Source organism: Phascolarctos cinereus, unplaced genomic scaffold (assembly GCF_003287225.1).
Source record: "Phascolarctos cinereus isolate Bilbo 61053 unplaced genomic scaffold, phaCin_HiC Scaffold_3;HRSCAF=262, whole genome shotgun sequence".
NCBI classification, from domain to species: Eukaryota; Metazoa; Chordata; class Mammalia; order Diprotodontia; family Phascolarctidae; genus Phascolarctos; species Phascolarctos cinereus.
The window spans coordinates 162346272-162370572 of record NW_027555736.1 but is presented as its reverse complement, the minus strand read 5'-3'; the positions used below and the strand labels follow the sequence as shown (position 1 = coordinate 162370572).

The window sequence follows — 24301 nt, the reverse complement described above, 5'->3', positions numbered from 1 at the left end:
TAGTAAATACCCCTTCATAAAATCTAATTAAGTCTGTCTGGTTAATAATCAATGGGGATCAAATTAGATGGGGGCTCATAAATGATAATACCATAAACCCCTCAGTTCCTCAGGATTTACCCCTAGAACCTTGAGAAGAGAAGTAGTCAGCCACGCTCTGGGGACCCATCCTGTCAGTCAGTGGAGGTTGGAAAAATGAGTTTTACAATGAACAAATATTTGAATAAAATCAGTTGTTTTACTGAAAAGCAGGGGCCTAGGAAATACTGACTCTTCTATGATTGGAGATGACTATCTACTTACTTAAGTATTAAGTTCCAAGATGGCTGATAGGAAAATGAGAACAAAGTCTGGCCACTGATGAAAATAATTACTTTGGTGAAGATAGTTTATGTGAGTTAGGGCCAAAGATATGGAATGTAGTTGATTCACCAATCAAAGGGGCTACCTACTAAAATAATCAAACCAATCAACACTTTACTGTATAGACAGAGAAATATAAATACACTTTTCAAGATGACACAAATTTCTTTTATAATTATTTAGTGTGTTTTCTGACTTTAAATAAACAGCACAAGAAAAACAAACCTTTTTGATTCTCTGTCATACTCTTCTCCAATCCATATATATGACTGACAGGCCAACAAAGAAGTAACATCAAGTTCTTGTACATCATGAGTTGATGCCAGGACAATTTCGTTATTGTTTGCCTATAGGGTAGAGATGATTCTGAGTAAAGAACTTGAATGGCTTATTTATGGTAATGTTTAAAGTTTAAATGAAGTACACTTCTTTTACCTTATTAACTGCAAATGCCATAATCATGTCAGATTCTTTGTGGATGATTTTTGCTTTTCCTCCTGGGTAGCCAAGATCCGCTTCAACCTGCAAAACATGTGCCACCAAGCTTTAATTGGAGGTGTGTGAAAAAATATGTACATACCAACAAAGTGAAAAATAAATACATGCAAGAAAAGGTAAGTGGCCTCAAGATTAACCTCGGCAAATTTGTTTAATGTCCCCAGTGCCTTAAAAGCACCCAAATTTCAAAGGCTTCTCTTTGTGATTACAGGATACTGATGATCAGGTGACTGTCAAAAAAGACATCAAACCTATCTTTTGTTGCTGGTAGTCTATTATAATAATAGACCTCTTCAGTCTGTTCCAAAAGTGTGCACAGCCACTTCAGGATGAAGGTGTGAACCTTAAGCAGTCCAAAGTGAAAAAGGAGGTATGAGCTTATTGCTCAGGAAGAAGCTATGGCAAAAAGAAAAACCCTTGGAAAGTGATGAGAGGTAAAAAAGGAGAAGAGGAAAAGGATATAAAAGAAGCAGGGCTGAAAAAAGTTAATAGGAAACAAAATAAAGGAAAAGTGTTATGGATAGAAAAAAAGACAATGAGAGGGGAAAAGGGAGGGGGAGGAGATAAAACTCTATTTGGGAACAGACTAAAAATCAAAGGTGATGTGAACAAAGAAAAGAGAGAAAGGAGGAGAGAAGATATAGAAGCTAGGCACTTGAAAGTAACTGATTCATTAGACCTGACTAACAATTATGAAAGAAAAAGAGAAAATAGTAATAAAGTATGTGACTGAGTTGAGAGGGGAGGGAGCAATAACCATTGTGCTTCTGATTAGTTTGACAAAGTTTTGTGGATCTCTGTTAGTACTACAGAATAAAGAGGTAGTTCCTTGGAAATTTTGTAAAAGATCTTAACATAAGAGTTTCAGACAGATACTACCTTGTTTAGGCAATCTTCCACTACGAAGTTTTGTTTGACCTGTTCTTCAAGATCTTCTACAGACTATACAACATCACACAGTCACAAACACAAAACACATGCATGAAATAAATTTTTAAAAGAAATGAAAATAATACAATGGAAATGACCACCCCACCACTAAGAGAAAAATATAATTATAAATTCGTCTTTATATGCACAAAAATAAAAAGGAAAACTTGATTTGAAATTTGATATCAATTAACAGAAAATGTAGTGAAGGTGGCAAAACAGATATCTAGGAATGCAACACAAACAAGTTCAAAGACAGTTTCTTTTAAAAGTCCTGGTACTCCTATTTTCTGTTTTCTTGCATAATTTATACTTATGATTAGAACTATAATTTTTAAAGAAAACTTCTGGGGTGGGATGGGGCAGAATTAGTACAACGCAAATAAATAAAGAAGTTTTACACCTACTGCGAACTTCTATGCTTTCCTTCACGAAGTCAAGTGTTCAACATTTCTATGATTTGAAATAGATTTGTATTTTATATATCCCTAAAAACCTTTTCTTGTAAATGTAATTCAATGTTGAAATTTCTGTGTAGCCGAGTGAAAGGAAAAATATTCTTTGACTTTGCTGAAACAGTTCTACTCTTAAAACTATTATGAACATACTGTAAAAATTAAATCATATAGAGTTTAATTTTAACACAGTCACTGGGAGTCTCAGATGTCTATGATGGGTTGTGTGTTTCAGTAATTAGCTAAATAAAGCGCTTAAAATTTTTTTTTAAAAAACAACTACAATGAAAATTTTAAATGTAGCAAATAAGAGAAGTAAAAGAAAAAATGGCTACAAACCACAACATAAAAGTATTTCTTTTATCCAATTACCTCACTCTGTTTTCTTTTCTTAGTAAATATATATCTAATAAATGTCTCCTGAAGGATTTCTTGTTTAACAAGGAAGTGCCAGAGTCGTTTAGCTGGAAATGCAGAGGAATCTCTGGATCTAGAAAAACGAAAAACAAAAAAAAAAACCAAGTATAGTTATTTTAGTCGAAAGAACACCTTGTCCATCCAGCAGTAACTTGCTACATTTGGAGATTTCTGGGGACAACGGTGGAACGGTTCTGCTTAATTACTATAGGTTGATAGATACACTCATAAACTTTTATTTGTAATAACATTAACAACTTATAATTTGGAAGATCCAGTCTCAGTCTAGGGCTAGTAACTCATTACTTTGAGATGAAATAATGAATAGATCCCTAAACAGTCTCTATTGACCCTGGGGTAGTTAGGATGGCCAGTCACATCATACAGTGTGAAGCAAGCAGCAAGTTAGTCCATTTAGGGCTGATATGGCTTGTAGTCTGCTTCAAAGAGGAAGCCAAAATCAGCAGGCAAGGTGAAAAGCAGATCTTGATGAGGTCAGGAAATGCAGACCACTAAGAGAGGGAGAAGAGAGCATTAAAGCCTGACATTCAAGGTAGGGAGAGGGATAGAGAGGAAATGAGGCACCGAAGGTGGCTTCAGGGCACAAAAAGGAAAGAGTTGCTTCTTTCAAGGAGTCTGGGGATGTGGGATAGCTTTTTCTGAAGCATTGTTCAACGAGTAGATGAAGTGACCCAAAATGACCAAACTGAGGGATTATAAAAGGGAAGCTGTTACTTAGGGTCAGAAGCCTAGGTGCCGTACAGAGATTTCAAAAGGCTATACATTCTGGCCAGCCAAATCCCTAATCATGGTACTAGAACTGAGTTAATATTGAAACTCAAACGGAAAATGTTAGATGAGAAAACTAAGGAGAAAAGGCAAGTAAATTTAGAGCAGGAGGGGAACCAGGATTAAAACTATAAGAACATTTGTAAACTATGAGCAGTTGACTTTCTCCTCTCAAACGCCTCCCGGCAAATCCCCTTTAAATACTTAAAAGTCCATATTATTCCAGAAGGGGGGCTGGGGAATAGGAAGGAACTATGTTGTCTTCTCTTAGGGGGTGGGGAATCTCACTACCCTAGTGGTGTAAGCAAAAAGTAGTATCAGCTGGAAATCAGAAGGGAATATCCAACAGGTTTGATCAGAGAACGTAAATCTGAGAAATATCAGAGTTGTGCTTGCAGGAGGCTCTGGCACTCGAAACACCCTAAGTACAGATAAACAGATTTAGAAGATACAGTACTGCACTCAGGAAAGTTTTATAGGGTTCCCCCTATACATACCCTTCTCCCCCCTCACTCCTCCACTTAAAGAAAAATTATCTTGGAAAAAGTGTCGTTTCAACAGAATACTTGTTGTAATTCAAGCACCTAACTAAATTATGCTACCATGATTAAGTTATAGATCAACAGATATATTTTTCTGTTTACTTATAATTCATCTTTGCTTTGTTGGCTAGAATATATTTCAAATGAAAGTAATCTCTAAATAAGCTAATTAGTTTTGTTCTTTTCAAAGCTATCAGAAGCACTCTAAACCACTGCCAACTATGTGGACTATATTATATGCTGGGGTCCACACAATGATGGAGTATAGACTGAACAGCACAAAATATAGTAACTACTATTGAAAAGATGATTCCAAATGCCTACAATAATAAGCCTTCCTAACAAGAGAGTTGTGACAAGTCTACATATGTAAGGAGAATATCCCTCCAAAAATAACTCCCTAAGAGCTTTCTTACTTGAATGGAGTATTTTCAGGGTCTAACATTGCTTTATTGCGGAGGGTAGCTGGTCCTGCTCCTACTGAAGTGTCACTAGGACAGGTATTGATGTAGTTTGGAGGCGGCCCCTCAAACTGGTCCATTTTCTCCTGTAGGATCTGTTCCCAGTTTTCTAAATTTTTTATCACAGCAATGCCCAATGGAGAAGTTACAGGAAGATCTAAAAAAATGACAAAAATCAGTATTATTTTAGCATCAATGAAAATTATAACAATGTCTATCACCAAATATATTTATAAAACCATAGTTTTTATAGCTAATCTGCTAAAGCTAATATGAAACAAAAACAAGGAAAATAATAAAAAACTTCAATCCCCATCAAGTTAACTATTCAAGAAACCATGACAATTATAATGCTATTAATACTATTTTGTGGGATAGGATCGGGAATGGACCTGGGATTTCATTGGTCAAGGAACTCCTAGGTGAGGAAGCTCTCTCTCTACTGATGCAGGATGGCACCTTCTCTGCACTTACAGTCTTAGAGAACTGACTAGAGCACTGAGAAATTAAGGAACTTGTCCAGGGTCACACAACCACTACATGTTAAGAGAAACCTGAAACTAAGTTCTTTTTGGCTTCTATCCACAATGTTACACTGCCTGTTGATATTACTACTAATTTTCTTCTTTAAAATAACCATGTTCGGGGCAGCTAGGTGATGCAGTGGATAGAGCACTGGCCCTGAAGTCAGGAGGACCTGAGTTCAAATCCAGCCTCGGACCAAACACTTGACACTTACTAGCTATGTGACCCTGGGCAAGTCACTTAACCCCAACTGCCTAAAAAACAAAACAAAACAAAAACAAACAAAAACAAAAACAAATAAAATAACCATGTTCTTTTCCAGTAAGTTATCTACATTTCTACCACAATAAAAACATTTTAGTGCCACTTTCCCAAGAGTTGGAAATACTTTTTTATGCCTTCTCATTTTCCCCTTAACACCTTCAGCTAGATAGATGCTCCTATAACAGTTTTCCTCAGACTAACCTACGGTCAACTCAGTGAATTCTGAGAAAGCCAGATACAGAACCCAGGCTCCTAGTTTGGTATTCTACATAGAGGAGTTTACAAAAAAAAAAATGGAAGCACCAAATGAAGCTAAATATATCACAAACTAGTTCATAAAAGAAGTTATTTTCATAGCTCAGTAATTAGAATGTGTACTGATATACACATTTTGATCACTAGTTAATTCCTATTTATTGGTGTCTATCTGCATTAGCAATTATTCTTATTGACTCCAAAAGCATTCCCTGGCACTTACCCAGTTTTCCTTGACAAACATATCAGGGTATGGTCCTAATTTCCTAGGATTCCCTGCTGCCTAGGACCATGCCAAGATCCAAGACCATGGATTATTAGTGTCAGTGTTGCGCTCCACTGGCTTATACATGTGACTTTATGTATTCAAAATTATAGCCACAAATATGATAATGCTTTTCTATACTCATTAACTAAGAACAGTAAAACATAATATAAAAAGTGTATAATTTTAAAAGGCATTCATTTTACTTCGAAGTGAGCTTTTGTTTACAGACAGCTCTTGTTTTACAAAACTGGACTGTTCTATAGACCTCTACATACAGCAATTTTTACATAATGTAAATTTGCCCAAGGATGTGGGGGAAGGGAAGGAGAAAGGGGATGGCATGCCCCTGGAGGGAGGGAGCCAGCACATGGTTCAAGGACACATAGGGGCCAGGGACAGAGAAGCAAGAGCAGGAAGAACATGCAGGGGCCAGGACCAGCCACCTGGGGTCCTGGCAGGAAGTGAGAGGAAGAACATACAAGGCAGACATGTAAGGAACAGACATGGACACCGACAGGAGAAGATTCAATATGCAGGAGCCAGGGACACACACATGGTTCTCAAGTGCTGATAGATGGAAGACAGACACACAGGGGTCAGACACATGGGTGGGCAGGTGGGTGGAGTAGGGCAAAGGGTTCCTCTCTTGGTACCAGAGGTCTCAAGCCAAGCCCCAATCTGGCACTGGCACTGGCAGTGATGGTCTCTCCATGAATCTGTTCTTCTGCTTTCACTTGGAGAGGTTTTTGTAAAGGTTTTTTTTTTGGGGGGGGGGGCCACAGAGTTCTGTACTAAGAGGCAGAAGCAGAGAGAGAGAGCACAGTACCGCAGAATGAACAATCAGGATTTCACAAGATCTAGCAGCTTCTACACTGAGAGATTGTACATCTTGGAACACTATCTTTCAAAGAGCAAAGGAGCTGGGGTTGCATCCAAGAATAACTTTTCCAGCAAAGGTGAGTATAATCCTGAATGAAAAACTTTAATGTATTTGTAACAAAAAGACTGGAACTCAATGAAAAATTCAATATAAAAGATCTAGAAGAAATATGAGGAAATTATTAAAGACTGATTATAAGACACTGATTAAGGTCAAACAGTTTACTTATGCTATATGAAAATGTTATTAATATTGGTAATTATTAGTTATTATTAATAGTAATAGTATTCTTAAAACATCATTAGTAAGGTTGTGTGAAAGAAAGGTTGAAGCTGAGTTGCGTATGATAAGGTGATTCTAAAAAACAAAATTGGGTAAGAACAGGTAGAAAGGAACAATTATCTCATAAAAATGGGGCGTGAAAGGAAGAACTAATAGAGAGGAAGCAGGAGGGGGTGGAGAACTGGTAATATTGGAACCTTACTCTCATGTGAGTTGAAGAGGAAACAGTATACATGTGAAGAGGTCTAGAAGTCTTCTGAACTTCTACAGAGGTGAGAAAACTGGGGGACAGGGTGGGGAAGGGACTTTAAAAAGGGGGTATAGATTAAGATTAGGAGGGTAGACTGAATAAGGGAAGGAATTTTAGCGTGGTGGGTAAAATAAAAAATATTCCATAAACTAAAAAATGTATTTCTAAAGTTAACATAGGTGTTTTTCTGGAAAGCAGATTTCTTTCAGAATTCTTTATGTAAAGTTGAATCTGTGTAATGCAAATTTATAAAAAGCAAGACCTGTCTATATATTGGAATACGTGGTTGTCTTAATAACTCGTGGGTTCATAACATCTCACACAAAATTATGAAACCACATTGAGGATTCCAGAATAAACCAGAAAACTATCCAACTTCCCCCAGAGTGCTTTGCATAAGTGCAATGAGAAGTTACTTCTGCTAAAAAAGGAAAATAGATAACTAAATTTTAAAATAAGTAGTGGTTCACTCAATCCCAAATTCAAAACTTTTTTCTTTAAATCAAAAACTTTTAAGAACTTTGGAAAGGCCAATAATTCCTGAGAAATAATTAAAATAAATTATTCAAATACAAACTCAAAGCTCACCTGAGAATTCCAGACCAGCAACAGGAAAGAAATTTCGGACATTGTGAAGTGCGAGTTTAATCATTGCCAAATGTATAAGGGCCCAGCTGCATAAAGAAAATGATTCTACATTAACTCAAAAACAAAGTTAGTTCTTGCTGTGATTTCCTCTGCTCTTTCTCCTTTAAGCAAATTATGTACAAAATTCCTAAACAGGCTGTTACAATCAAACACAAACTCTCTCCATGTTCCCAGGCCAGATTCCAGTTTCAAATATTGTTCAAAAATTATTTCAAATATTTCAGATGTTCAATATTTTGGGTACACTATGTCAGCTCAACTCTCTCTCCAGAAATTTCTTTTAAATGGGATTCATGGAGTGCAGAGTCCCTTGAAAGGGAGGAAAACGTGATATGTTCAGACAAAATGTAATTAAATAATGCTAACTCTTTCTTTTAACCCTTTTATTTTCTAGTGGCTTATACCTAGTTACTCACAACTTGGTATTAATTAATCAAATTAACTTCTGAACAGCAACAATCACTCTCCTTCCTTCTACTCTGGAGGAAAAGAAATGAATCTTAGCTTCTCCCGCTTCATCTAACACTTTGCTCCACCATCCATCCTTAGTATCTGTCCTTTTCATTACCAGACTTTTTGAAAAACCTAATACCCAAGGACAGTGTATCTTCATCATCCACTTCCTCTTCAATTTCTAGCAATCTGGTTTCTATCCATTCTTTTAGTCTCTCAGGTACCATTCTTGGCTCCTCATTCCCCCTAATAGTTGCCAAATCTTGCCATTTTTGCCTCTACATCTATCACATACGACTGACTTACCACTTTAATGATATCATATCTTCATCACCTCTCACCTAGATTACTGCAACAGCTTCCTAACTGGTCTCCCTACCTCAAATTTCTCTCAACTTCAATCTGTCTTCCCTACAGCTGACAAAGTGATTTTCTTTGAATGTAGATATGACCATCCCTTCCAAGCCCCCATCCACCACACACACATACTCAATTAACTCCAGGAGCACTCTATTACCTCTAGGCAAAATATAAAGTATCTCTGTCTAGCTTCTAAAGCCCCTTAGACCCTTGCTCCAATCTACCTTTTCAGAATCACTTATACATCACTCCCCTTTTCATACTGTACTATCAAGCCAAATTGGCCTTCTCTGTTCCTCCCACAAGGCCGATTCCATCTTTATGCCTTTGCACTGGCCGTGCCTCCCACCTAGCACACACTCCCTCATCACCTGTACCTCCAGGAATTTCTCTGCCTTCCTCTAAGATGAAGCTCAAGCACCACCCTCTACACGAAGCCTTTCTTGATCCTCAATTGCTGTGTCCTCCCTCCCTGACTACCTTATTTATAGATAGCTTATTTATAATTTATAAATAGCTTATTTATTCCATCTATTCTGTGCACACACACACACACACCCCCCACCCCCACTAGAATGAAAGATCCTTACACATAGACAATGTTTCATTCCTTATATCTATATCAATTACCTTCATATGCCATCATTCGTTCATACATTTCTCAAGTGATGGGAACCACCTTAGTTTTCAATTCTTTGCCACCACAAAAGTAACTAATATAATTTTGTACATATGGATCCCTTTGATCTCTTTGGGATGCCAGCCTAATCATCACACTGCTTCTCTATGTCTGGAATCTATCCATCCTTCTGCCCGCCCACCACTCACCTGTGTGGAACACCTGTTTCATTCACATATCACATTCATTACTTTAATTCTTTCTAACACAAAGATTTGTTGGCTCTAAGACTCATCATACACTTTTTTTCCTGCTCTTCTTTAATTCATTCATCATGTTATTTTGTTACAGTTACCTGTACATATAGCCCACACTAGCCTGTAAGCTCTATAAGTGCAAGGAATATGATTTAAACTCTGTATTCCCCTCAGTTGCTGAGAAAAATGGATCAAGACCAAGACCTGTAGCTTGCATTCTTCACTTACCTGTAGGAGTTTGGATCTCTATGCTCCTGGATTTGCGTATCCGAGAAAAAAGCATCATCATCCTCTTCATCACTATGGATACTTTCATCTGAGTCATATATAAGGCCACTATCAGATAAAGGTAGAAATGGCTGCAATGAAGGGTAAAATTATTTTTAAAATACAAAATAAGCCCACTTTCTAATTCAGATGTGACATTTAAACAATACTCAGACTGAAAACTCAAACTGGAGTTTACTGCCATTTGGGTTCTTGATACTAACAAGTATCTCTTATGCTTACATAAAATACTAATTAAACTCTCATTAATGATGGACTGAAAATATATGAACCCTCAATGGCCAAAGTGTCATTCTGACTGTAGTAAATATGGAAAATAATTAGAAACTTAAAGACTGTAATGCAATAGGAACAAGAACGGACTAGATATTTAGGGCAGAAAAATTTCCCAACATATCCCTAAGAGTATTTTTTTAAACCCTGGTTTATTAGTTTGGGGGGGGTAGGGGAGGGTTAGGAGGCACTCAGGGTCAAACGACTTGCCCACAGTCACACAGCTAGTAAGTGTATGAAGGCGGATTTGAACGCAGGTCCTCCTGACTTCAGAGCCAGTGCTCTATCCACTGGGACACCTTGCTACCCGGAATCCCTGGTTTATTATTCTATAAGACTTTAAAAGACAAAGTCTCCAGGAGAAGATGACATAACCTCCCTCAAGGAAAGTATTTCAGTGCCAGTTAAATGAGCTAGACAATCAATGCCCTGAAATTATCAAAGTGAACCCAAAATACAAATTAGAATATACAGAGAGATTAAACCTAAAGATTTGGATTAAAAAGTTGTCTTTTTGAAGCCTTGAGATTTAGGGCAAAAAAAACCCTTCAAGAGTTGCTTCAATATTCTGATTAAAGGGCTTAAAACACAAAGTGGGACTTTTACATAGCACCCAGTTCTATGCCTTCATCTAGTAGACAAGGTGAAGAAAGCCCAATGTCACAAAACTGATTAGCATTGAAGTCAGGTCTTCCAACTCCTAGAAGTCCATTGCTACTCTACCATTGGCTACAGCCAGTCAATATATTTGATTTAACAAACATCAGTTAAATGTTTAATATTACAACACCATACACTAGGAGAAACCAAAGAAGTAGAAGATAGGGTTCATGCCTTCACAGAGTTTATACTCTAGTGGAGGAAGACAGCTACAAACAACTGTAATATAAATCAGTAGATGCTCAGTGTCAGAGGAGCAGAACAGATAGTAAGTACAATAATGGAAGAGTTGGTGTGCAGTTTAGTGGAGAAGGGGACACCTTAACTGAATTGTGAAGGAAAGGCAGAATTCAGAGAAGTAGTTAGGAAGGAGAAGATCACTCTACTTGGAAGGAACAACACTGTGAGCATGGCACAGGGACAAGAATATGTCTCCCATGCCCACAAGACCTAAGCCCAAGCTGGGAAGAATGGACGTCTTAATAACTGATTGAGTACAGAGACTAAAGAAGCAGGAAGGAGTCAAAGATGGCTCTGAAGGAAGAACAATATACACAGCAGTGATAGCCAAGTAAATGAAAAGATTAATGCACAGATTATGTGCAAAACATAACTACTCTTCTCAGAAAAGAAACAAGGGACTAGGAGGGAAGAGTCTCACCTACATCGTTACCGTCAGTAACTTTATCAACTGTTTTCGTTTTACTGTTTTTCTATATTATGGGGGAGTGGAGGGGTGTGTGTTAATTCCAGGGTTGAGGTAAGATCCAGAAACAACTGTGATCTAAAAGCAAGGGCGTGCAAAAAAAAGCATGTGAATGTGATAAACAGAGCGAGAAAGAAAGGAACAAAAAACAGAGACAGAAGAGGGAGGAAGGTAAGCTGCAGACATGCAGTTTGGTACTAAAATCCAAGGAATTTGTTAAATCCATGGATATTTGTATTTCTAGTATCAGATTTGGCTGGCTACATAGTGGTATACTGTAAGAAATTTTCATTAAATACTTAAATGCATCAAAATAACCCAAACTTTTAGTCATAACCAAGACTGCATTGCATGAGTGATAGAAAATCCCATTCTGATTTTCCAGACATAGGAATATAGATTTTTGTTACTTGGCTGAAATAATATTTTAAGAGTTAAAATTTGCATTCTTCATATACCTTACCTTTGCAACAAAATAATCCCACATACTAAGTTCTGGTGGGATGAATTTTTCTCTGTAAGATGGTCTTTCGGCAGGCACTGGTGGTGGTGTTGCATCTTTCACAGGCCTTCCAGGTACCAGCATTCTCATGTTAAAACGTCTCCGATGTTTATCTATTTCTTCAGAAGGAACAGGAGGTGCTGATTGGAAAGGAAACAATCAGAGCTCATTTTCTACTTTGTTTAAACAGTTCATACTTCTCTTCACTCTACCGCTGAAAAACTGTAGTTTGGCTGAAATTAATTAGAATAGCATTTGAAGGAGACTGCTGCAATTTTCCCAGTAAAATAACAACCTGTCAGCAGCCATAACAGGGCTCAGGCAGACATTATAATGGCATCTTGCCCCAATACAGCCTGCACTTTTCCAGTGGAAAGAGGCTGAATTATGAAATACTTACATATGCAAATACTGCTCTAGGTCATTACAAAGAAACATGATGCCTGCCTATTAGAATTTGTAGTCAGGTTAGGGAGAAAAGATGCATGTATAAATAACTAAATTCAAAAGCAACGTAAATTGAATAAATGAATGGTAACATTTCTTGTACTTCTCCAATTCTATGGTACCTGTCCCAATTTCCATAATGTTCCAAATATCACTGACAGTAGCTCAGTAATCACACATTCTAGTTCTTTATTGATCCAAGGATGTAACTTATCTGGCTCAGGTAATTTATTATTTTTAATATTTTATTTTTAGCTTTCAACATTCACTTCCATAAGATTTTGAGTTTTAAATTTTCTCCCCCTCCCTCTCGTCTCTCCTCCCAAAACAGCATACAATCTGATATAGGCTCTACTTCATATTAAGCATATTTTCCCATTAGTCATGATGTAAAGAACAATCAGAACTAATGGGAGGAACCATGAGAATGAAGCAATAAAACAAAACAACAAAGGAAAAGAAAAGCAAATAGTATGTTTCCATCTGCATTCAGACTCCATAGCTCTTTGTCTGGATATGGACAGCATTTTCCATCGTGAGTCCTTTGGAGTTTGGCTCAGGTGATTTAAATTTATGTAGAGCTACAAAGTGCTGTCTTACCAAATCTACTTATCTTTGGTACTGTCTGTTAGTCACTTGGGTTCTATCCCTCGGTAATGGTCAATGTGGGTTTTAAATTCCCAAAGAAATATAATGGACTTGGAAATATAGTGGTTCTAGGTAGTAGGCAGGAATTGCTTCATACAAGAAGCATCAATGGGTGAAGTACTCTGTGATGGTATCGGTGATACAATTACACCATTCTGTGCAGGGGGAGGGGCCAGAATGCTCCATCACACACTGACTCAATTTTAGAAAAAAAGGAACAATAACAAAACATGAATATTAAAGATGGATGTTGTTTAAAAACTTGGACTTGGATCTGGGTCTAAATTTTTTATATATTATCAGGCGCCCATTATAATTCTATCAGTAAAACACTCCTTTTCTCTTGAACATTATTCTGCTTCCTTCTTTGCATCATTCAAACATGTTCACATTTTCCCAACCTCAGAACAAATAGACTACAGATAACAGACATTTTACAAAATCATGTTATTCATGATTATCAGGGATTATCATCTTGGTACCAAAGGTAGTCAGTACAAATTGTGAATCAAGGATTTTAATAAGACAATAATTTTTTAAGTTCCTAAAAATAGGTAAATGAACTGTTTTCCTCTAAAACTTGAATTAAGTACATTCACATGCAAATGCTAATGGCATCAACATTATCTCACCTGAAATATTTTCTGATTGTCTTCGAGGCTTCACTACAAGTTTCACTCCACCTCCAAACACAGCAGCCCACATCCGATTGTTTAATGGGTGGGCTGCTAGTCTAAATAATTCATTGAAGGAATTTGTGGCAAGGGCATGTATCAATAAACTTAAGTAGACAGCAACAACAGCTTCACACAACAAGATGTTCAATTTTGGTTGGTCCTCATCTCGAGCAGAGCTTAACAGATTGATAAGCGAGCTCACACCTGCAATGTTGGAAAACAATCAGTTTATAGTATGGAAAGAAAAATCTACCAATGATCTACTGTGTATATGCATCTATAACAAATAATGTACAAACTCTTCTTGAAGAACTGTGCCATACTTACTGGCATCATTTCTTGCTTAATGGCTAAAATTTACATTTTAAAAAGCATTAGATTTGTTTAGGTAAAAGCTTTTTAATTTTAAATTTCTCTATTTTATCTCTTATCCTCTCCATCACTTGTTTAGAGCTATCTTCCCTTATCTATGGATCCGAAAGGTAATTTCTTCCTTGATCCACTAACCTGTTTATAATATGACCTTTTATATCTAGGTCATGTATGTATTTAGAGCTTATCTTAGAATATGATGTATGGTATTGGCCTAAACCTAATTTCTATCAGATTGCTATCCAATTTAAAAGAAGTTTTTATCAGATGTTGAGTTCTTCCCCCAGGGCTGGGAACAAAAAAAAAGCTACCTATAAGTGAACACTGATGTAGAGAAGGAACAAACATCTATCTGCTGACAAAGCCATGAATTATATTTAGGATTTTCTTTCCTTTCAAGGTCTCAAATTTGGAGCTTCAGTACCTTTGGTCTAGGAGAAAAGATCTAGGCTGATACTAGCATCAGAGCGGAAGGGAAAGGAAAATGTTGGCAAAAAGTATCTAGACCAGGAATATTAGATTTCCCATTCCTGGATCCCAGTAAGAAGACTTATACTTAATTTACAGGGGGTGGGTAGAGGAAAGAATACTCTTTAGATAAGCTTCTGCTGTTAGTTCATAAGATCATAGATTGAAAACTGAAAGGACCTCAAAGGGTATTTAGTCAATTCATTCAACAGACAGGGAAACGGAGGCTCAGAAGGGTTAAAGGGCTCATTTAAAGTCACATAGGTATTGAATAGCAGAGATGAGATGCAAACTCAGATCCCATTGACTCCAGGAAAGATCAGTGCTCTTTCTACTACACAATACTGTCTCTCTAGCTGCTTTAGGATTCAAAGGAGATACAAAATGGATATAGTTTAGGTCATTTTTTCCTTTTATTTTCTTCTTTAATAGGGATGAGTGTGAAATAAAAGAAATTATTTCTCTCCTCCCCTGACTCCCATTTTTTCTGCACCCCAACAATTCTGAGAAAATGTGAAGTTTTTTCTTCCCCTTCCATGTTATTCTTCCTGATGAATTATTTTGATTATAACCAATAGTAGGAATCCTGAAGACCTAGTAGTTGAAATGTTATTAATTACCCTGTTTATCTATTTCTGCTCTGACTAGTAACTAAGTAGGTTTACTTTGGGTCCAGACATATGATTTCGCTGGTGTGAAGAATTCCCATAGTAGAAACTCCCTCAACTGATAAAGATTGACTACTTGTCTCTGTAACTTCTAATCTTAAGGAGCTATGTGGAACACTGAGAGTGTAAGAGATTTGTCCAGGATTACAGTTATTACTTCTCAGAGACAGAATTTAAAACCAGGTCTTCTTGTTTCCAAGACTAAAGTCTAGCCACTAAACCATACTATCTGCATAGTGACTTGTTTTACCAATAAACCTGTTGTTAAGGAGAGCTGATCTCCCACTATCCAGAATAAATCCATTATCTGGAGTTGAGTAAATTACACTGATATCATAAAGACACAGATGAGACCTATGCATACTCTCAGTGAAAGAGAGCAGAGAATTAAAGATTCCATACTTTTCATGAATGAGAAGAGAGATAAACTAGGTGACATAATGAATAAAAATTCAAATATTCAGAAAGTGAGGTTCTTTGGAAAATAATTCTCATTTTTCCAAAGGTCAAAATTCATAACATTTCTCATGCTTTGGAGATTCCAAAACCAGAGGCAAGAAGGGACAGTTGGCCTGGAAACAGATCCCACAGAATGGTGAGACAATAATACCTGAAGAAATATAAGAAGTAAGAACTAGAGATAGTCTCAGCTAGAAAAAAGTCCCTCAGGGTTACTGCAGAAGTCACCCTTCTTCATACAGATGGTCTGTAATCTTGCCCAGAAAAAAAAAATGATATAGAGAATAACATTCTTAGAGCCCTTTTCTAGAAGGGTTATCTCATATACTAAGAACTGAATCCAAATCATGGCTGGGCACACTAAGATTTGTGATCTTTTCCTTTCTCTGGATAAAGATTTTAAAGACCACTTCTCCTATACCTATGTAGGCACTTAGAAAAGAAGCATAGTATTTCCACTTCCATACAGAGGTAGAAAGCAAAACCATTTGTGAATGGGAGATGAGGTAGAAAACGATAGTGTTTCAGAGGAAAAAGTTAAAATGTTCACAGTATAAACCCTAGTTGGGAAGCCAAAGAAGTCTGGTAAGAGGTCATGGATCCTCAAACCAAGAACTGGAAACTGTAGGAATTAGAAGACTTCACCAAGAATTCAGTTGCCTGAGTGAGTATGAGGGACAGGAAAGCCAAAGAGTATGAATAGCCGGGTGTCAGTCACTGAAGTCAGAACTCCAACATTTAGTCTGAAATGCTGTTTAGCCAAAGGGAGATGAGATCTAGCTTCAACTGGACTACATAACACTTTGAGTAGGTGGCACTTCAGAGTCTTGAGTCTTGAACACAGGACTGGGAGGAAAGGTATAATATAATATTTTATTTTGGAGGCACATTTGTAAGCACTGAAAGAATGACACAGGTTTGGAAAAACTGGCTAAATTCAATGAGAGGGTTAGATTACATGACCTTCCAGCTCTTAATCCTATAATCAAAGGAAACGATCCACTGTGCCCATATACCAAATAGGATCAAATTTGTCTGAGGGACCTGGGTACTCTCCGGTCATGGGTACTCTCTGGTCAGAAGGAACTTAATCGGGTAAATGTAAAGTCCTACAATCAGGTTTTAAAAAATAGTAACTGAACAAGTACAGGATGGGGAAAATAAAAATTAGATAATTCATACTGAAAAAGGCTCATGAGTGACACAGCAGACAAAAAAGTTAATTCAATTTTAGGCTGCATTAATAGAAGCATGGTGTCTAGAAGGAGAGAAGCATTGTATTTTCCTGCTATGCTCTGTGCCCTGGTGAGACCCAGGTGCCACATTTAAAGAAGAACCTCGACAAGCTTTAAAGTTCCTAAAGGATGCTTGAGGGTATGGAAAGGCAGAGAACCAGGGTGCTGGAGGGACCCAGAACCATGCCAGAAGAGAATCTGTTCAGACTGGAGAAGACTCCAGGGGAAAATGGTAACTGTCTTCAAGTATTTAAAAAGCTATGTATAAGAGGGAAAACGTGTTCTTCTTGGTCCTGGAGGGCAAAACCAGAAGAATGAAAGATACAATGATGCTGATTTCAGTTCAATATTAAAAAAAAAATCCTAACAACTAGACCTGTCCAAATGTAGAATGAGGTGAATCAGGATGTAGAGAATTACCCATCACTAAATGTGTTCAAATAAGGCTAGACAATTGTTAAAATCAGTCCTGGTCAAAAACATTCACATTTTCCTTTGAATTTTCATAAACCCACCTACTAATCCTTTATGGAACTCTTTTCTGAGGTGTAAACTCAGAAAACCTGAGGATAAATAGCAACCCAACTATAAATGGATATATCACCTTTTTTTTGTGCTCTTTGCTTTGTGCAGTTCACAACAGTATACTTGCCACTTAAGAGTTCTAATTCTCTGTATTTGATGTCACTGAAAATCACTCATTCAATCTCTTAAATTTTTAAAAAGAAATTGTCACATTAGAAGCAAAAAAACCCCAAAACCCCACCACATGAATTCCTCTCACCTGGCCACTGAGCAGGAGATGAATTTGGTGTTGCATGCTCATCAATGCTTTCTGTTCTTAATCTTCGACGATCACTTAAAAGAAGCCCTTGGTAAGCCATTCCTGTAAACTGATTTGCCTCAGTTTGGCTACTAAAAACAAATGAAGCATTTCTAGTGAGAATCTGAGAACATTCTTGAAATGAAATTCATTACAAATGTTTAATTATTTGTATTTTCAAAACTAAGGTGCTGAGGACGTAAGTTACACTGGATTATGGGAGGTTATCTCATGACTTTAAAATTCTTTACACTACTTGTTCTTAAAGATATAAGGGTGGTAAGCAAATCACTGTCACACTCTGATATATTTCTAAGCCAATAACCTATTTTGGCAGTAATATAGGGAAGTAAGTTTATCCTTAAACTGAAAATGGAAAAGATCGAGAATTGTGCTTTTAAAATATTTAATCCTCAGATAAAATGTTTCCAAATACTTTCTTCTCTGTGGCAGCTATATTTTAGTGCCAGAAGAAGTAATAAGTCATCACTAACTTAATTCAGTGGTGGTCAATCCAAACTTTGGTCTGGAAAATTTGTCTCAAAACTGATATAAATCAGCTGATTTGTAACAGGCACCTTTTTGGCCAGGAGGGGAAATCAGTCAATATGCTTTATACATTAAGATTCCCCATAGTCACATGAATCAACATCTTTTCTTGCATTTTCAAATGTTTATTTAGTCTTGCTTAGAAATGGCCTAATATTAAGGCTTAATATTAATGCATAGCCCATTCTGAATTAGCAATTCTTCACATGGTACTTACAAAAAAAAAAACCCTTATGTAAAATTGCTACATTTTCAAGGAACATAAATTCTACAAATGTAAATTTCTTACATTTTACCTAATTTATTGAGATTTTCAGAAATTATAACTTCTAGCATTTAATTATTCATACTTTAAATTAGGGAGTCATCAAAAGATAGCTTCAGGGCCAAATCCAGCCCATTGCCAGTTTTTATACAGCCCCTCAAGCAAAGAATGGATTTTATATTTTTAAAAACAATAATTTTTTTAAATGTAAAAATCATTCTTAGCTCTGGGTGGTACAAAAACAGTAAGTCTGGAATTTGGTCCACAGGCTACTGTAGTTTGTCAACCTCTGCTTTAAATTATGCACAGAATCTCAAAGTTAGAAGAAATCAGAGAGGCTAAATGTTCCAACCCACACCTAATTATGAATCATCTCACAATATCCTGGAGAAGTAGTCATCCAAGCTTCACCTGAAGAGAGTTCCAGCAATGAAGGATTCATTTATGAATGTTTTTATTTTTTTTTAATATTTTTTATGAATGTTTTCAAATGAAATCCGGGCCATATATTCATGTGATTTAATTTCTCTATAATTATTATAATAGGACCATCAGAATTCAAAGTATGCAAATTATAATAAACACCATTTGGTACTGAGAAAATGAAATTGTTTAATCATTTATTCTCATCGATATGTCCAAAGGCATACAAATTATGATTATGTGCCATAGGAATACAAATTTTATTCTTTAAGCCAAATTTAAAGAATATCATTTTCCCATTTTTTCAAAAGGATGTTCCATTTAAAATAAGAACGTGAGATAAGAAGCTCTAATAAAACGAGAAAAAGTCTCATAATTTTCCATTTGAGTGAAATCCAGCCTACTCTATTTATTTATAAGTATCTTTCTAGATGCCAAAAACTGATGATTAATGTGGAACTCAACTTCAATAACGTCATTTTGTCATCTTTTACACCTTCTGTTCTCAGCACTTTTTAAATAAGAGAGACTAGTTCTGAAAGGAATCTTTTTTCATTACTTGGGGGTTTTTTTAGCTACCTATTTAAAATGTCAATTTAAAAAATAAATGCATACAAAATACTTCCAAATTATCAATAATATCTAGAGAACAAATCATGCATCAAATATCTACATCAATTTCTGATGAGAGAAATCTAAAGTAAAATAAATGATACAAAACTATGAAAGGGCACTTCTCTGACTCTCCATCCTTTATTAAAATACACATAAGGACACAGAACCTCATTAAAAACAGCAACATAATTCTGGAACAGTTTCATTCAATTTGGTTTTTGTGAGTCTGTATTAGTGCTATTTGTTGAGGGTTTTTTTACCTGTAGCTATGACTGTCACATAATGCTTGGTAAATAGATGCAGAAAGTGAAGCTGCTAGTGAATGAAGTGTATGCACCTAAAACCAAAACAGCCAAAATTACATCGTTTACTAACATTTCTATACAGCAATACTCAGAGATCAGAAATTAACCAGACTCTCATTGTTGTCATAAACTTAGCAAATTATTGTTATATCAAACTGTATTAGAATGGTACTCATGGCCCAAAAGAGATTTTAAAGCATTTCCAAAAGTAGAGCAATCTATTCCAATGAAAACAGTCTATCCTAACGTTCTAAGCATATAAAATTTCGTTGTTTTTTTTTTTTGTGAGACAATCGAGGTTAAGTGATTTGACCAGGGTCACACAGCTAGTGAATATCATGTGTCTGAGGCCACATTTGAACTCAGGTCCTCCTGACTTCAGAGCTGGTGCTCTATCCACTGCGCCACCTAGCTGCCCTTTAAGGGTATAAAGTTTCAAAGCCACCAGAATCAGTATATCAATTTGAAACCTATTACTCAGGTGAATCAATGTCTCTAGAATTACAGAATATTAGTGCTTTAGGGACACTTAGAAATCTAATTCCATGATATTTTTTAAAGTTATATCCAAATCATTAAGAAGCAAGAATGTTTACTATATCCTCATACATCATTTCAAATTCTCCTCTTTTCCATATTTACCTAACCAGTATAATTGTAATGAAGTAGTCTATGCTACACAGGATTAGAACCATGATTTCACTGGTATAGGTAACTCCCTGGGGAGGAAACTCTCTCCCAATCCTTAAAGAACTGAATAGAGTGTTGAGAAGTTAGGTTCCTTTATTGAGATAACACAGCCAGGATGTGTCAAAGACATGACTTGAACCCAGGTTTTCCTGGCTCCCAGGCCAGTTCTCTATCTACTATTTCACAGTGCATCTAACTATATCAAATATTAATACAAATTAATTCATTTTATAACTTTTCAGTATATACTCATAGATAGACAAGGGGTCCCCAATATACTAATTGTAATCAGTCAATGATAGATCATTTCTATCTTACCCCCATTCCCTGGGCCCTCCACTGCTGACCAGCATTTTCAGCTTATACATGTGGCATGAAGTCTTCCATCAGGGTCACTCCCATTCCCCCAGGCATCCTCAGTACAGTTTGTGGATAAACATTCTTCTCCCAGGGAACTTTATTAGCAGATACATATAGGGGATCCCTCCCATACAAAGAGTAAAGAGAACTTGGTCCTCTAAGTAAAGAATGGTACAGGGGAAGCCTGGTCAATTCTTAGGTTCCCACCCAGTTGCTGTTCATTCTTGGCATTACTCAATTGTTTAATTCCTTAGAGTAGGAAATCAAGGTTATATTTTGGTGGTATTATGGGCAACTAACCCCAGTCTTCCTTAGCTACTGTATACGATATTCTAGGACTAGAAGGGAACTAACGAATTACAGATAAACACCCAAAGAAGTTTCTTTCTTTCCCAGATATCAAAAAGGCTAGTCATTTTTGATACACTGATCCAACCAGTCACTCATTAATATTTTATTTGCCTTGGAGATGTAAAGAAACAACTATACTTGCTTACTGAATTAGTGTTTCACTTTAAAGAAAAGTACAGGGGCCAGCTAGGTGGCACAGTGGATAGAGCTCTGGCCTTGGAGTCAGGAGGACCTGAGTTCAAATCCAGCCTCAAGACATTTGACACTTACTAGTTGTGTGACCCTGGGCAAGTCATTTAACCCCAATTGTCTCACCAAAAAAAAGAAGAGTAGTACAACTCAAATACATAGAATGAAGGAAGTAGAAACTGGTTAATAAATGACAAAGGTGATTATCACATTTACTAATACTAGCCAACTGTTTTCTCTGTCTTAAAGATAGAATACCACTTTTCCAGAGGTGAACAGGATCCTTGATTCTAAAATTTAAGTTTAATAGACAAGCAATTCTGAAGCAATAGAGAAAAGAAGTACTGAAAGGAACATTAGTTGGAAAAAATTTTTTAAAGTGTGTATACATATATATGTATGTATGTGTTTGTGTGCACACACACATACACCCCATAGGGTGTCCCAAAAATCTCAGTATAGTTTTAAGCTATTATTAAATCACTTTCTTTTAAAGTAAACTATTAATTAAATTTTTTATTATTATAAATTAAATTCCAACATTAATTTAGATTATTAAATTACTTTAAGATATTAAAGGCTTAAACTGTACTAAGGATTTTGGAGCATCCTGTATAATATGTATATATGTAATATATATGTATATTTACAGAACTTATGAGATCAAATGATAATAAACTTTGTATTACCTTCACATCTTCAATATTGGGATGTGGTGGCACTTTCATCTGAACAATGGTATAAAGGATATCATGGATGTGATTATTTAGATATAATACAGGATTAGCTATAACAGTTTTTGTTGAAGCAATACTTGCTGAAAGCAGAGGTAGTGTTGTGGGTAATGGTAATGGAGACTGGAGCTGCTTCACTGTAGTTTCCTATTATAGTTTTTAAAAAAAAAAGGTAATAATTAAAATTGAAGAAAACTAACAAAAGCATTAGTTATCTGACAAAAAATACTAGTGATGGTTTAAATTTAATTATAATCAAGTTTAGCTGAATTTTTTGGTTAAAATGCTAATATTTTTGGCATGAATATCTTGACTTTTTAATACTATACAAACTGAATTTGCTTCTGTTAACCCTAAACAAGGCTAGAGTTGAACAAGTGCTGAAATTACTGAACTGAAAAACTGGAAATTTAAGAAATGGTCATACCTGTTGTGATTCTTGAAGCAAAAATTTGAGTTCCATTCTTACTGAGGCTAGACCACCACCTTGTGCCCCATGAAGGCTACAGTAGCTAAGAAACACTCTTAAAAGATCTTGGTTTTTCTGTAGCCACAACTTCCGCCTTTCAGCATGTTCTCGTTTGGCTTGTAATCTTCGTCTTTCTAACTGGTGGCGTTCATATGAGCCAACTTCTGGTTTGTCCATCACTTCTTCAAAATCAAGGATATCGCCATCTATTTGAGAGTATGTTTTGCTGGGGTATTCTTTACCACCTGATTCGTGGTTACATATTTCATGCATGGCAGCAATTTCCTTTTCCAGCCAGTTGTAGAGCTGAAATCTGAGTTTTCCTCCATCTACTTCATAACCTGTAGCTAATGTCCTAAGTTCAGTCATGAGGATCTTTAAACATGCTCTGAATTTTAGTTGTTCAGCAATCACGTCAACTTCAGGGTCTCCTTCTTGAGATTCCTCTTCCTGTGGGGTAAGTAACACATTGGGGCCTGAAACTTTCTGATCTTCTTTTCCGTTTCTTTTTTCCAAATCTGAACTTTTCATTACTAAACCATCATCATCTTCCTCTTCTAAAGCACTATCTTGGTCTTCACCCCAATCAAGAGTGAGTGGTTCCTCATCAAGCTTCAATGTTGTTTGACCCCAGTTGAACTGAGATGATTGTACATTGGCTGAACTTAAGGGAAGACTTTCACTACTTTCACTCCATGCTTTGGATTCAGAAGCCCCAAGGAGGTCTTTGTTTACAGAAAAGCTTGACTTCTTAGTTACTTTTGGAATTTTGGAAAGTACCTCAAGAGCTAACACAGGACATCCAACTTTAAAGTGAGCATTTGCAGTGGTAAAGAATAATTTCCTCTCTATAAGGTTAATATTACCAACAAAACTTTTCTCACTTTTGAGACCTAAAGTTGCTAAAGTCCCTTCAGGTGAGCCAAAGTTTCTTCGGAGAAGCAAAGGGTGGGTCCGGAGGTAATTGTAAAAACTAAATACCGCAGGATTGCAAGATTTAATAATAACTATGGAAATAAAAAACATATGTCATATTTCTATTCAATAGCTGCAAAATAACACATTTAATAATTTTAAAGTATAGAGTATTGTATCCATTTGTGCTTATCTAAATTAATAAAAGACATCCTCCAATATAAAGACACATCAAAATGATGAACAGAAAGCTTTTCCAACTAATAAAAGGACACAGAGTACTACAGAATGTATATGTTTTATCACAATCTCTAGGCTGTTAATTGTTCTTCCTTGTAACAGTTTTTAAAACTTAAATTACCTACTATAAAAGAGATTTATGACAGCACAGCTGACATTTTCAAGGCCATTCCATCAAGTTAACACATAACTCATTCAGGGTCAGTCACTCCCACAAACATTTTTATTTTTGTCAGTGAATAGCTATATGATCAAAGGAATTTAGGTAATTCAGAACCTAAGCTTTATTGACATCTAAGAAATGAGTAACACAAAATTTGTCTTATCTGACCTTAAACAATTATTGTAAAAATACAATGAGATCATATATATGAAGTTGCTTTACCTGGAATATTTTAGAAGTCAGACTACACATTAACTTCCATGGCGTTTCTGTATAAATTTAGCACAAGAA

At 36.2% G+C, this 24301-nt stretch overlaps 1 protein-coding gene across 2 annotated transcripts in view; it reads right to left on the bottom strand.

Moving 5' to 3' along the window:
* Positions 1 to 24301, bottom strand: part of DMXL2 (Dmx like 2) — a 149415-nt gene that overhangs the window by 18427 nt on the left and 106687 nt on the right. Inside the window, exons 24-36 of one of the 2 annotated variants that reach the window (XM_020980751.2) lie at positions 22651 to 23699; positions 22179 to 22370; positions 19855 to 19931; positions 17704 to 17834; positions 13673 to 13921; positions 11907 to 12085; positions 9745 to 9875; positions 7768 to 7853; positions 4411 to 4612; positions 2619 to 2736; positions 1741 to 1803; positions 799 to 885; positions 589 to 710 (exon numbers count right to left, since the gene is read on the bottom strand). In XM_020980751.2, the coding sequence (XP_020836410.1) occupies positions 589 to 710; positions 799 to 885; positions 1741 to 1803; positions 2619 to 2736; positions 4411 to 4612; positions 7768 to 7853; positions 9745 to 9875; positions 11907 to 12085; positions 13673 to 13921; positions 17704 to 17834; positions 19855 to 19931; positions 22179 to 22370; positions 22651 to 23699 (2686 nt within the window). The remainder of the gene's footprint in view (positions 1 to 588; positions 711 to 798; positions 886 to 1740; positions 1804 to 2618; positions 2737 to 4410; positions 4613 to 7767; positions 7854 to 9744; positions 9876 to 11906; positions 12086 to 13672; positions 13922 to 17703; positions 17835 to 19854; positions 19932 to 22178; positions 22371 to 22650; positions 23700 to 24301) is intronic. The other variant, XM_020980785.2, reaches the window with a different exon arrangement.